The sequence below is a fragment of the Aspergillus stella-maris genome (assembly GCF_047715825.1).
Source record: "Aspergillus stella-maris strain CBS 113639 unplaced genomic scaffold BDV14scaffold_23, whole genome shotgun sequence".
Lineage (NCBI taxonomy): Eukaryota > Fungi > Ascomycota > Eurotiomycetes > Eurotiales > Aspergillaceae > Aspergillus > Aspergillus stella-maris.
Window position 1 is genome coordinate 170132 of NW_027396817.1, and position 12731 is coordinate 182862.

At 50.9% G+C, this 12731-nt stretch overlaps 7 protein-coding genes and 1 non-coding gene across 8 annotated transcripts; 3 read left to right on the plus strand and 5 right to left on the minus strand.

The window, feature by feature from the left end:
- Positions 1-337: 337 nt before the first annotated feature.
- Positions 338-2095, minus strand: BDV14DRAFT_208533 (flavin-containing monooxygenase; the record flags this gene model as incomplete). The annotated part of the gene is made up of 2 exons (XM_073775429.1): positions 338-455; positions 513-2095. The coding sequence occupies 2 exons, from the start codon at positions 2093-2095 to the stop codon at positions 338-340; spliced, it is 1701 nt and encodes a 566-aa protein (XP_073628759.1).
- Positions 2096-2818: 723 nt separating this feature from the next.
- Positions 2819-3699, plus strand: BDV14DRAFT_199571 (uncharacterized protein; the record flags this gene model as incomplete). Its single annotated transcript, XM_073773306.1, has 3 exons — positions 2819-3240; positions 3306-3462; positions 3514-3699. 3 exons carry the CDS (start codon positions 2819-2821, stop codon positions 3697-3699), a joined length of 765 nt encoding a protein of 254 aa, XP_073628760.1.
- A 169-nt stretch (positions 3700-3868) lies between these two features.
- BDV14DRAFT_189345 (lactoylglutathione lyase) lies at positions 3869-4983 on the minus strand (the record flags this gene model as incomplete). The annotated part of the gene is made up of 4 exons (XM_073771182.1): positions 3869-3922; positions 3978-4705; positions 4756-4881; positions 4932-4983. The coding sequence occupies 4 exons, from the start codon at positions 4981-4983 to the stop codon at positions 3869-3871; spliced, it is 960 nt and encodes a 319-aa protein (XP_073628761.1).
- A 410-nt stretch (positions 4984-5393) lies between these two features.
- BDV14DRAFT_208534 (cytochrome P450) lies at positions 5394-7244 on the plus strand (the record flags this gene model as incomplete). The annotated part of the gene is made up of 5 exons (XM_073775430.1): positions 5394-6012; positions 6063-6155; positions 6203-6582; positions 6710-6944; positions 7003-7244. The coding sequence occupies 5 exons, from the start codon at positions 5394-5396 to the stop codon at positions 7242-7244; spliced, it is 1569 nt and encodes a 522-aa protein (XP_073628762.1).
- Positions 7245-7595: 351 nt separating this feature from the next.
- BDV14DRAFT_199574 (uncharacterized protein) lies at positions 7596-8509 on the plus strand (the record flags this gene model as incomplete). The annotated part of the gene is made up of 2 exons (XM_073773307.1): positions 7596-7874; positions 7946-8509. 2 exons carry the CDS (start codon positions 7596-7598, stop codon positions 8507-8509), a joined length of 843 nt encoding a protein of 280 aa, XP_073628763.1.
- Positions 8510-8738: 229 nt separating this feature from the next.
- BDV14DRAFT_199575 (MFS transporter) lies at positions 8739-10258 on the minus strand (the record flags this gene model as incomplete). Its single annotated transcript, XM_073773308.1, has 2 exons — positions 8739-9737; positions 9791-10258. The coding sequence occupies 2 exons, from the start codon at positions 10256-10258 to the stop codon at positions 8739-8741; spliced, it is 1467 nt and encodes a 488-aa protein (XP_073628764.1).
- A 315-nt stretch (positions 10259-10573) lies between these two features.
- Positions 10574-10654, minus strand: BDV14DRAFT_t72. The gene has a single exon. It is a non-coding gene; the product is annotated as a tRNA-Leu (tRNA).
- Positions 10655-10983: 329 nt separating this feature from the next.
- BDV14DRAFT_208535 (uncharacterized protein) lies at positions 10984-12534 on the minus strand (the record flags this gene model as incomplete). The annotated part of the gene is made up of 4 exons (XM_073775431.1): positions 10984-11374; positions 11431-11615; positions 11665-12081; positions 12130-12534. The coding sequence occupies 4 exons, from the start codon at positions 12532-12534 to the stop codon at positions 10984-10986; spliced, it is 1398 nt and encodes a 465-aa protein (XP_073628765.1).
- Between the last annotated feature and the right edge of the window lie 197 nt (positions 12535-12731).

Genomic DNA, 12731 nt, shown 5'->3' on the forward strand with positions numbered 1-12731 from the left:
TCCATACCGTTGGTAACAATGTACCCGTTCCATTTATATGCCCATTTGAGTGTATGCAGTTTGCCTCGCATCGAGCACCTTAGTATTATTGCTAAAAAGCCAATCATATTATTGACCGTCTGGATCAGCCAACCCACGTCTCTCGAATCTGATGCACTCTGGGTCTTGCAGAAGGAGTCAAAGGGATAATCCTTCGGCAAGGCCGCCAATTGAAGTCTACCCCCACGGGGCTCACTAAGGGGTCCCTCCACCAGAAAGGATTTGGCAGGAATGCAGTAAGAACGTAATCTGCCAGTCTACCTATTCATGAATTATTCGACCTTCCGAGTTTCGGTGCTTATGCCAAGGTAAATCCTTTCCAGTCGGGCGTGATGGCGTCCCAGATCTCCTTCCTGTACATGGGAAGACCACCGCCCCAGAGCAGAACCTCTCGTTTCTTTCCTGGTACATTCAACCTTGATCACAGTTAGTGGTCTTTTCCCCCAAAGATCGAAGTGCAGCATGAGACTCACCCGAGATACCAACTTCCAGGAATATCATCCCGCAATGTCCAACCATGAATAGCATTGATCTTTTCTCTCCACCCTTGCTCAGCATCCTTGGTGGCCTCAATCCGCGTCGCCCTCTGCTCCTTCATCTTCCTAATGGTATCCAAGATCCAGTGCGATTGTGACTCGACGACCGCCGGCCCCGTGGCATAGGACGACGGCGACAGCGGACCATAGACATACAGCATATTGGGGAACCCGGACACCGCCATCCCTAGATACGAGTGTGTCGAGTCCTTCCAGCTCTCTTGGAGCGTGATCCCATCAAGACCAGTGATATCAATCTCCGTGAACCCGCCCGTCACAGCATCATACCCCGTCGCGAGAACAAGGATATCAGCCTCGTGGACCTTACCATCTGCAGTAACCAACCCCTCAGGAACAGCACTTGCGATAGCATTGCTCTGGACATCAACAAGTCTAACATGCTCTTTATCCATCTGTTCGTAATAGTCCTGCTCGAGGGAAGGCCTCTTCCCAGCAAAAGGATGCGGTGGCTTCAACGGAGCCAAAATCTCAGCTTTCTTCTTATCGCTCATGCGCTCGTGGGTCTTTCGGCGCCAGAACTTGTAGATTTCGTCGTTGCCTGCCTGATCCCCAAGGACATTTATATAGGCACAGAAGAAAATTCGGAATCCGCCTTGGTCGTAGACTTCTGATAGACGAGCTTCACGCTCCTCGGGTGTATCGTCCATGACTTGACGCGTTGTCTCTGGGTATAAAAATCCGCCGACGGTTGTAAAGCGTGTTTCACCGAGCTGTTTCTTTAGGAGTGGTCGGTCCCGCTCGGCTTCTTCTGGTGTGATCGTTCGTTGTCCCATTGGCCAGGAGAGGTTCGGTGTACGGACGAAGCATGTTAATTGCGAGGCGTCCCGGGCTGCTTCTTGTGCGATTTGCACGCCTGTTGCGCCTGTTCCAACTACGGCTACCTTCTTGCCGGTCATGTCGACTCCTTCCGCAGGCCAGAGAGATGGCTGGAGAATCTGACCCTTGTATGAGTCGAGGCCAGGCCAGTCAGGCGTGTATCGCTTCGAAGCAAAGCCCATGCAGGGGCAGAAAAACTGTGCCGTGAACGTTGTTCCCTTGTCTGTCTCCAGGTGCCATTTGTCTATGTGCGCATCAAAGGTAGCTTTGTTCAGTTTCTCGCCGTAGACAACATCTCTGCTTATATCCAGAACACGGTCGATGTGCTTGAAGTACTCCTTCAATTCCTTCTCTCCGGGGTACTCCTCGCTCCAGGTCCATGTCTCGTAGACCTCGGGAATATTAAGGGCGTATGTTGGGACAGGCGTATCTGTTCGAGCACCAGGGTATGAGTTCCAGTGCCAGACTCCACCGAGGCCAGTGCCTGCTTCGACGATTTTGCCCTTCAGGCCTTCTTCGCGCAGTTGGTGGAGGAGGTATATGCCTGCAAAGCCGGCGCCGACAATGAGGACGTCGAGGTCATAGTGCGATTGTTCCGTTCCGTTTGTCGAGCGTTCGGCATGGCCGTTCTGCCCATTCGCGACTCCATTGACGTGGCCGTTCGATTGGTCGGCGCTTGCCATTGTGGCGGTTTTGGTCCGTGGTGTTCTATGCCCGACCAAAAGGCATTTTGTAGTTTTGAACGCAGGTTGTGCTGCCACAAAGTTATAGCGAGGGTCAGGGCTCCAGGAAGGTGTCATGTTCATCCTGTGAGAAACACCCCCGGCACCTTATCTGACTGGTTACCACGTATGAGACACAGCTGCAGAATACCACTCTGTTGCCTCCATTCTGATGAACTAGCCCTCTATGCACCTTTTGCACCTTCAACCCCTCAGCTTCAAGCCCATGCTCGTGGCCGGGCTCTACCCTCGCCATACAGCCCTGTCCCAGTGTTTCATAGCGCCCTTGTAGATTTCTCAGTGGTCTAATTGGTTCCCAGACATAATCTACCTTTTCTGTGGGACTCTGGGAATATATACCACTTGCAGTTAAAGCTGATCCAGCTTATCACCAACCCCCGCTATCGCCGGGCCCAGTCGCCCATTTAAGGTGGCTTGATCCTGCACCCTCCGCACCTTCACGTTTTGTTCTCTCATAGTTCGTACAGTGCTGCTTTGTAACCCCCGATCTAGTCCTGATAACCTTTCAGTAAAATCTCATCTTAACTGTGATCTAGCCTTTCTCTATCTCTAATCCCGACGTCGCTTAGCATTATACTTTGGTGACTTATCCCAGCTCTAACAGCTGCATTGCCTACCAACGATACCGCCATTTGCTCAATTTCCCATACCGAATACCAAGATATGGCCACCTACCTCGTAACCGGCACAGCCCGGGGCCTGGGCCTCGCACTCGTCAAAGCCCTCTCTTCCACGCCTGACTCTGAAATCTCCACTATCTTCGCGACAGTCCGCTCCTCCCCGCCCCAAGCCCTGCAAGACTTGGTGGCCTCATCAAACGGTCGCATTGTAATCATCTCGCTGGAGGTGACAAAGCCGGAGAGCATTGACGCTGCTGTTAAAGAGGTCAAGGAGAAGCTGGGTGGCCGTGGGCTCGACGTTCTCATTAACAATGCAGCTGTGAATCCAGCAGATACAGTTGACGGGATCGAGCATATGAATGGGCTGGCGAATGTGTTGGGTGTTAATGTTGAGGCTGTGCATAAAGTTACTGTTGGGCTTTTGCCGTTGTTGAGGGAGGGAAACCACAGAACTGTATTGAATATGTATGTGTCTAAACAGCGCTTGATTCCCTATGCATTTAACTACTAGCTTACTGATGATGGCGCAGGAGCTCGATCACCGGATCCATAACGCAAGCCGAGAAATGGATGATTGCAAATCAGCACGCGTACAGGATCTCCAAGGCCGCCTTGAACGAAATGACTGCTATCTACGCCCAGGACCTAAAGAAGGAAGGGTTCACGTTCATTGCCGTTTCTCCCGGGGTAGGTTCTTCAAGCCTCGTGTAGGTGATATTGTTACTAACAACTGAGCAGTGGCTGAAGACAGACCAAGGTGGCCCGTGGGCTGACCTGGACGCTGACATTGGTGCAAAAGCGACGCTCGACTTGCTCAAGAGACCTCGCGATGATGTCAATGGGAAGTTTATGAACATTCATGTTCCAGGTTGGGAGCAGGCGACGGGGCTACACAAGTACGACGGAAAGGAGATTCCATGGTAGATGCTCGGTAGGCAGGCAGAAATAGCGGTTTGATATGCCGTTGCATTAAGTACAGATTCTATTATACCCGGAGAGATGAAGTTCACAGTCAAGAATCCCGCTTTGGATATAGACAGAATCATTGAAAGCCCTAGGTAGTATTGTCTCATTGTGCCGCGGTCACATCGTTCTAGAACTCGTGTCCCGGAGGCTTGAACCTCTCATTCTGGATAATCTCAATCAACTAGCAGACGTCAGAGATCACATCTACACGGCAGGAAATATACAGTGGGACTCACATAACCATCTGGATCCGTCAAGAACGCGATCCTAAACGGTCCATCCTTCAGCCTCTTCACCCAAGAGACCCCATACTGCTCTAATCGCTCACAGGCAAGGCCCGTGTCATCTACCGAGATGCAGATATGCCCAAAGCCCTCGGGTTCCGTATTACCTCCATGATACACAAGTCCATCTTGTTTCTCGGTTCCGTAGTACCAGGTCAAACCTAGTAGGCCTTCATGTTCCCGACCGTTAGGATAAAGCCCGTGAGCAATAGTTGCTTTCAGACCATAGCCAAGATAGTAGGAGTCATATCCAGCGTTGTGGTTGTGGAATGTATGTTTCAGCGTCATGCCACAAACTTCCTGGTAGAATCTGATCGAGGTCTCTTTATCCTTAACGCGGAGCATTGTATGATTGAATCGGTACGTTTGAGTATCGGCTGTTGTCACCTCGGCGTCCTGTGGATTGCGGTACTGGGGGATAATCATGATCCAGTACTCGTCTGGGTCGAGGACAACGGCGTGGCCATCTTGGGGATCAAAGTGCTTTTGAAAAGTGTATCCGTTTTGGGCTAGGCTCTTGCAGGCTGTATCAATGTTGTCAACTGAGATACAAAGGTGACTGAATCCCTTGGGCTCTGTGTTTCCATTGTGTGTCCGTTCGATACCGTAGTTGTAGCTCAGTTCGAGGACGCCTTCGCGGTCGCTAGGTAGCGTGCCATGGGATATCGACGCGGGGGAGTCTATACGCAGTAGAAGGGAGTATTAGTGTCAATTTTCAGTGTAAATCAACCACCGGAACCGGGACTAGATGCACCGAAGGCAAGAAAAAACAGATCTTGTCTGTGCTGGGGTAGGTGGAACTCTTGCAGGACGCTGAGGCCGAGGTGTGAGTAGAACTCGAGACTAGCTTTCGGGTCTCCTAGTTGTTAGTTACAAGTACTGTTCCTTTCTATACGTGATGCTAACCTTTGACTCTTATCATAGAGTGATTGAGCTTGTATGTGGTGAGGTCCGTCATTGTGCTGAGAGTCTCGATGTCGGCGAGACGAGGACCAAATCAGGACCAGTTCAATCTTCCAGCTTCAAGTTGGAAGGTCAAGGTTGGGTCAGAGACAATCTAGAATCAGTGCCATTGGGAGTACAGTGATTTGACATGCAAGGTGTCCAACTATATTAAGCTAGCCACTCCATGTCTCCACAGCACCCTGTGCACCCCCTTCCCCTAGTCGCACCCCAGCATGCAATTCTCAACCCATGCTACCATTCTTCATAATCGCACAGTATAATGGGCCAAAAGATAATATACGGTTTGTTTTGCAGCATGCTGTCTTCAGAATTCTCTCATACTCGTGGCCAAATACTCGAATCCACGGCACCGCTGCCACACTCTCAGGCACAATGAGTCCAGCACCGGCTTTCAGCATCCCCATGCTGGGCGAGGTAATCCCCGTATCTTCCCAGATTCTCGGAGTCGGTCTCATCCTCATTGTTGGATATTACATCTACACAACCCTCGCCTCCGAGCGCGCCCTCTCCGGCTTCCCCGCCGCAACGTTGCCAGGCGGCGACCTTAGTCCCAAGGAGAGCTACTTCAAAGACACCAGCGGCACAATCGCTGCAGGTCTAAAGGCCTTTTCAGGACCGTTCCAACTCATCACAGGCACCGGCCCGAAGATCGTCCTCTCGCACAGATACGCCGATGAACTTCGCAACAGACCAGAACTCGACTTCAACGAGGCCTTCCGGACAGATTTCTTCGCCCATTACTCTGGTTTCGATGGATTCAGAGCTAGTCTTGATAATCCGACGCTTATCCCGTCTATGCTTCGCATGAAGCTGACGCAGAGTCTTGGGCTGGTGACGAATCACCTCGTTGATGAAGCTACTGTTGCGTTGAAGGAACTATATGGCGAGGATAGGGAGTGGAGGAGTATTTCAGTGAAGCAGCAAAATCTGAATCTTGTTGCGAGGCTTTCGAGCAGGGTGTTTCTTGGTAGACCGATTTGTCGAAATGGGCAATGGTTGGAGATCGCGAAAAATCATACTGGTTTGTCTGCCAAAACTCCTTCTAGGGTACCGCTGGTTGACAGAGGATAGTTGACTCGTTTCTGGCTGCGAGAGACCTTCGTGCGCAGCCTTTCTTCTTGCGTCCGATTATGCATTATTTCATGCCGCATAACAAGAATATTCGTATGGCCCCTGGCTGTCGGAGGTTGCTTCACACTGATAGTTCCCAGAACGACACTACACCGACGCTAAACGAATCATCGAGACCGAAGTCGAACGCCGCAGAATCCGAGCCGAAATAACCCTCGCATCAGGCGGCAAGCCCCCCAAGGTCTCTGATGCCATCGGGTGGATGGTCGAGGTTGCAAACGGCAAGAAGAACGTCGACTATGTCGCTGCGCAGCTATCGCTCACTGTTGCTGCTATCCATGCTACAACCGAGGCGCTTACTGTAGCTTTACTGGATCTTGTCACATATCCTGATCTCATCCCACAGTTACGAAAGGAAGTCATTGAGGTTCTGGGTACTGGAGCTAGATGGTCAAAGCAGGCGTTGTATAAGATGAAACTCATGGACAGCTTCCTGAAGGAGTCGCAACGGTTACACCCGGTGAGTCATTGACCCTATAATCAAATTTACGAAAGAAAATTGGTTAATGGATTGCTTTTCACTCGCGGTTATAGCCCAGTGATGGTCAGTTCCTTATCCTGTCTCGAACAATTGCGCCATGAGCTAGATTAACACCATCGCAGTATCCATGAACAGGAAAGTGATGCGTTCCCTGACTCTATCCGACGGCACAACGCTCCCCAGGGGCGCCCGCCTCATGGTAGCCGCCAACCTCCGTGATCCAGCCATCTACCCTAACGCCGACGCATTCGAGCCAGCTCGTTTCCTTAAGATGCGCGAGAGTGACTCGAAGAGCAGCACGCACCAATACGTCTCTACCTCGGCCAAGATGTTTGCCTTCGGTGCGTCTTCCTATTTCAACAACATTCTGTATTTCATACCATACTAATCGATTCCTAGGCCACGGCAAACACGCGTGCCCAGGTCGGTTCCTCGCAAGCAGCGAGTTGAAGATTGCCCTGGCACATATGATTCTCAAATACGACTGGAAGCTGGACCCTAGTGATAACGCGCCACGCTTTTTTGAGAATGAGACGGCGCATATGACAAATCCATTCTTGAAGCTTCTGCTTAGACGAAGGAAGGAGGAGGTTAATCTGGACTTGGAGATTGATCCGGATCTGTTGACTGTAGAGGAATAGGCATGAATATTTTATGGCGGACAGGGGTCATATAGAGAGCTTTTTTGACAATAAATCGTATATACTCAACCGAGCCTTTTCTTTCCCTAGGCCATTCCTCAAAAGGTACCCTCCATCAAATTGTAAAACCACCAGTTTCAAATGGGAAATCACTTCAACAAGTGTAGGTTTTTGATATGTGCCTTGGCAAGTTTAGTAGCAGATTCCTCGCTAGCTGGTAGAGCACCCTTTGCACCCTATCATCCTCCAACATATAAAGCTCGAGCTCTCACCATTTCCTTTCCACAATCAATTTTCTTTAAGGTTACGTCGAAGCCTGTTCTTTTGTTTATGTTCCATGCTGTTCTCGCGATGTTTGGTCCTCTATCCTCTAGTTTGCCACTTGCCATTGGTCTGGCAGCCTTGCTGTCTCCAGCAGCGGGCTTGTCAGTCTCCGTCCCATCACCGCGAGATCTCTTGAACGACCCCTGCGCAACGTTCCGCCTGCCACCGCGCATCGTCAACTCAACCTACCTTGACGAAACAACCGTTGAGCACGCATGGATTGAACCGCCCTTTGGTTTCGGCTACGGAAAGTGGGCTCTGTCATGGACAAGCATTCCTGACTATTGGGAGTGGTATAACATGCAGGTAAGCTTCCAGTATTCTTCCCTCACTCTGCTTGTTCTTGCTCTAAGCACACGGGATCTAACTTGGGTCAGAATGAATGGTACCCTCTCCAAAGCACACAACAAAACAGCACCTCCCCCCTCTCCACCCTCCACCCGACCAAAATAGCAGACATAAACTCCTTCAACCTCCCCCCCTCAAACACCACAGTCACGACCCCAGGAACCGATACACCGCTTCACGGCATCCCCTACGCATGGAACTATACCGTCCCGGCCTCAATCATGTTCGAAACAGACTATACCTGCTGGGCCGGGTGGGGGTATGACTTCTACGCTCAGGGTGCGCCGTACTTTGTATCTTATGATGCGAGTACCGTGGGTGTGAAGGATATGTCGTTTGGTGTGTCGATTTATTCTGCCCGTGAGACTGGGCCGACGGATCGGACGGTGGCTGAGATTGCGGGGTGCTTCGATGGGTTGGGGAGTGGGACTTTTGCGGATTTGTTTAGGAGTATGAAACGGACGCCGGTTGATGGGAAGCGCAGTGGGAGGTTGTCGTGGAGGGCTGGCAGTAATGGGTATGAGAGAGATGAGGAGGCTGAAAAGGAAAGGGAGAGGTTGATTGGGAGGGGATCTGAGCAGTTTCTTCTGTAAGAGACTCTCATAGCCTCACAGCCTGAGTAGTGTCCATACTTTCGAAATACAGTCGGAAGATGTTTGAATGTTGAATGATTGTAATTTGGAAAATCGGTGTATATTGTTGATCGCCGTGGCAAAGAAATACTCTAGATATTGGAAACCCCGGATATGTAGTCACAAAGTAATCGCTTCAGTTCATTCAGTCCGCTTCCCTCCAGGAAAGACTCTTACCATAACTCTATTCTCAGACACCCTTACCCCTCCTCTCCCCAATAAACAAAAAGCACACCCCAGCAGTAACCACACAAACACCAGCAAGAACAACATTCATCCACCCATACCCAAGCGCAACCCTCACGTTTCCCGCAACTTCCGGCCCCAACGCAAGGCCCAGCGAGAAGAAGAGGAAAGAAAGTGAATATAGCTGTGCGTACGGCCCGTCCTGACCAAAGAAGTCGGGGTCCGCAGCATGGTATTTCGCTACCACTGTGCCAGCTTCCACGACTGATGGTGCGCCCATTCCTGCTGTTCCAATTCCGACGAGGGACAGAAGGGCGGCGTAGAGGGTTACCGGCGAGGCCTCTGAGTGCGAAGAGTTTGATGGACCACCCGTCGTCTTGATTCCGAAGCCGAGAAGAACCAGGACGGGGACGAGGTATAGATAGACCGACACGGCGAGGCGCTTTGTGCCAAACTTGTCGACGCACATACCCAGCAGCGGACCGAATGTGAAATTGGCGATTCCGATCGGCAAGAACAGGAGCCCTGCTTGGAGGGAGGAGAAATCGTATGTTTCGCGAGCTATAATGGGGACCGTGGCATCGAGACTGGACAGGAGAACTGCTTGCACAAAGGAGATTGTAAGTGCTGCAATTAGACGCGGCGATGCAAGGCAGGGGAGGATCGGCATTATGCGAAGGGCTTTCGGTATGTTTTCGGGGATCTTGTATTCGGATTCTGTATCGGGTTCTGACCGGGAGAGAAGAGCAGATGTCTCCTCTGCATCCTCGTGCTCTGCTGCTGGATCTTGAGGCTGCGCTTCAGCTCCGGCGGTGGCGCCTATATCATCACCACTGTCATATCTTCGCGCGATCTTGACTTCGATGACGAGAAGTCTCATGACAAAGTCAATCCCAAGCAGGGCGAATGCGAGTCCAAAGACAGCGATTAGGCCGCCCTTGTCATATAACACTCCACCGAGCATAGGCGCGACAAGGGTTCCGACAGAAATAAAACCGAAGATCTATTGAAGTCAGTCAGAAGCAAGCCCATACCAGTACGAGAATGAACACCTACAGCACCAATAGTCGTACCCAGATTCCCAGCACCAACAGTCTCCAGACAAAGCGCCATACCAGCCGTCCATACGAAACTCGCACTAACCCCCTGCAAAGCCCTCGCAACCAGTAGAACAGGAACCGTTCTTCCGAGTAGAAGAAGTGTCGTAGCACCAATCAACGCAATAACACCGAGTAAGAACGGCGCGCTCCGCATTCCAATGCGATCCGTTATAACCCCCGCAATGGGTGAAATGATCACTGAAGCACCGGCATAAGCAGCAAGAAGGTTTGAAACGTTCGACTGGATTTGATCAGGCGGGAGACCGACATGGTCTACTAGCATGAAGGGGAGGACGGGGACGATGAGTGCGTAGAGAAATAGGTCTGTAAATAGGCCTAGGCCGACTGCTGTCACGATGAAGAGTCTGTTGCTGCGCCATTGTAGGCCGAGTGGTTTGGTGGTGTAGTTGCGTTTGAGCTGCATTGTGTTTAACAGGGTAGTCCATGGGGAAGCGGCCATTATTGCGACATGAACGATGCGGAAGAGAAGATTGGGAATAAAGCATATATCCAAGGTAATTCAAGTAAGATTACCTGCACCTCTCACACCCCAGCCCCAAGGGTTAATTCGGCGACCATGCCAACGTATGTGGTCCTCGGACATCATCTGCTCCGCGGGTTCCGACGACAAGAAACATTTCAACTCTGAGCCTGGCGGCTAATGCCCGGTCCAGAATTGGAGGAAGCAAGGCATTCCAACTCTGTTGGTGTGGGCGGGAAACCAAAAACAAAAAAAAGCTGACAAGACGGGGATTCGAACCCCGGAACGTTACCGAACTAGTACCTGAAACTAGCGCCATAACCACTCGGCCATCTTGCCTTTTCGCTTGAAGAACGGTCACAATTTTGACATCATTAGACAAGCAAACAATATGTGCTCTCGCAAGCTGGATCGGTGGCTTCAGCATATTACATAGACTTGGGGGTGATTTTAAAAAGTATGAAAATTTATCGCTGGATTATAAGTCATTAGGTCAAATATAGTCATATTAACGCAAATATCCCCAAATAAGGACAATTAGATACACAAAGAGTGTCCAAGAAGCCAAACCCTCGATGTCCTTCCGTCATTATATATATCCATCCTTTCCTGCTTTGGACTACACCACCATCATGTCCCTCACCATGAACAACTCCCGCCAAGACTCACTAATAATAAAGCGGATTCTCCGGATCCGTAAAATCAAAAACAACACTCGAATGAGGCTTCGCCCCACCCCGGTTCGCAAACTCCCTAGTGAAATCAATCGTCCTATTAAAGCTCAGACTACCATCATTGTTCAAATCAATGTACAGCGCCTTAAAGTCAGCGGGCGTATTGATGAGACCAATGTCGCCGGTCTGCACAAAGTAGTCCGTGACAACGAGGTGCTTCTGGTCGGGCGTGACCTTGATGTAGTGCGGGCCGATAGTGGGCTGGTCCTCGTCTGGGTCGTCGAGGCGCTTGACGTTGTTGAGGTCCGAGATGTCGAGGGCTGCGATGTGGTTTGCGGTCGTGAGGGTGAGGTAGATGTATTTGCCATCTTGGGTTATGTCGGTGCTAGATGTCTTTGTTAGTGTTTGCGAAGGGTGTAAGTGGGGGTAGGGGAGACTTACTAGATGGCAACTGTGTCGCGGGCCTTCGGGCCGAGATCGTAGAGCAACTCAGCAACCCCGGGGTTACCATGTTCGTCTTCACGCTCGGGGTAGATGATCCAGACTTGGCCGAGGTGCACGGCTGTTGCAAGGGCAGCGCCTTCCTTGTTGCCTGGGATGAACTTGACGTCTTGGATACCGCCGCCCTAGACAGAATTAGCATGATGGTCTTATCAGACAGAAAAGATGCCTTACATCGGGAATAGTGATAGTGTTAAGAATCTTCTTCGAGTCCAAGTCCCACAAACGAAGAGTGTTAGCACGCTGAATACCAGTGCTAGGCTTCAGAATAGAGATCGGAACCACAAAGTCAGAGGTGAGAATCTTCTTCCTCTCCCAGTCAATGCTCAGACCGTGAGGGGAGAACTGTTCGCCAAGAACATTGAGTAGACCATCGACATCCTCAGGCCACTCGTGGATGATGTTGAACTCGGCATCGGTCTCGACGAGACGGCCAGGGCTGGTTCCGAGGGCCGAACCCATGTAGGTAATGTAGAAACCGCCATCAGGCTTTGCGCGAATCTCGTCGGCGATGGAGGAGAGGATGGCGCGGTTGCTCTTCTTGAACTTGGGGCGGTAGGGATTGATGGTATCAAAGTAGAAGGCAGTGTCCTGTTACGTTAGCATTATTCCTCGAACTCATTTGGGTAGGGAGCTTACCTGAGTTTTCAGAAGAGACAGAAGACCACCGCCAACAAGGGTCTTGCCGTCAAGCGAAGGCCCAAGATGGTGGGGATCGTTACCACTAGACGGCACATCGGTGATGTAAATCAAGGTGCCAAAGGTGTCATCGTCCAGACTGTAGGTGGCAAGGAAGTCCTTGTGCTGCTTGTCACCGGCACCAGTCCAGAAGTAACCAATCTTCTTAGGTTTGATGTCACTAGCCGTGAAGGGAGGACTGTCAACAGCAGCAGTGGGGACCTGAAGAATAGGCAGAGGAGGGACAATGTTGTTCAACGCCTCAGTGACACCAGGGATATGAGGAATCAGAGGGGGCAAGGAGATGGAAAGACTCTGCCCGAGGGAGGCCAACGGGACGAGCTGGGCAAGAGAAGTAGTCTTCATCTTGAGGGGAGCGTCCAATGACAGTAGATATCTGTACAATGAACAGGAGAAGGAAAGGAAAGAGTGGATTGACACGGAGTCTGATGATCTCTGAGAAGATTTGAGCAGATTATCGAGGGAAGGGACCCTTTATATGTCTTTCGTGATTCCTCCTCTGCTATCCTGAACTTGTAACCTCTTTCTCTCAGCCCATGTTC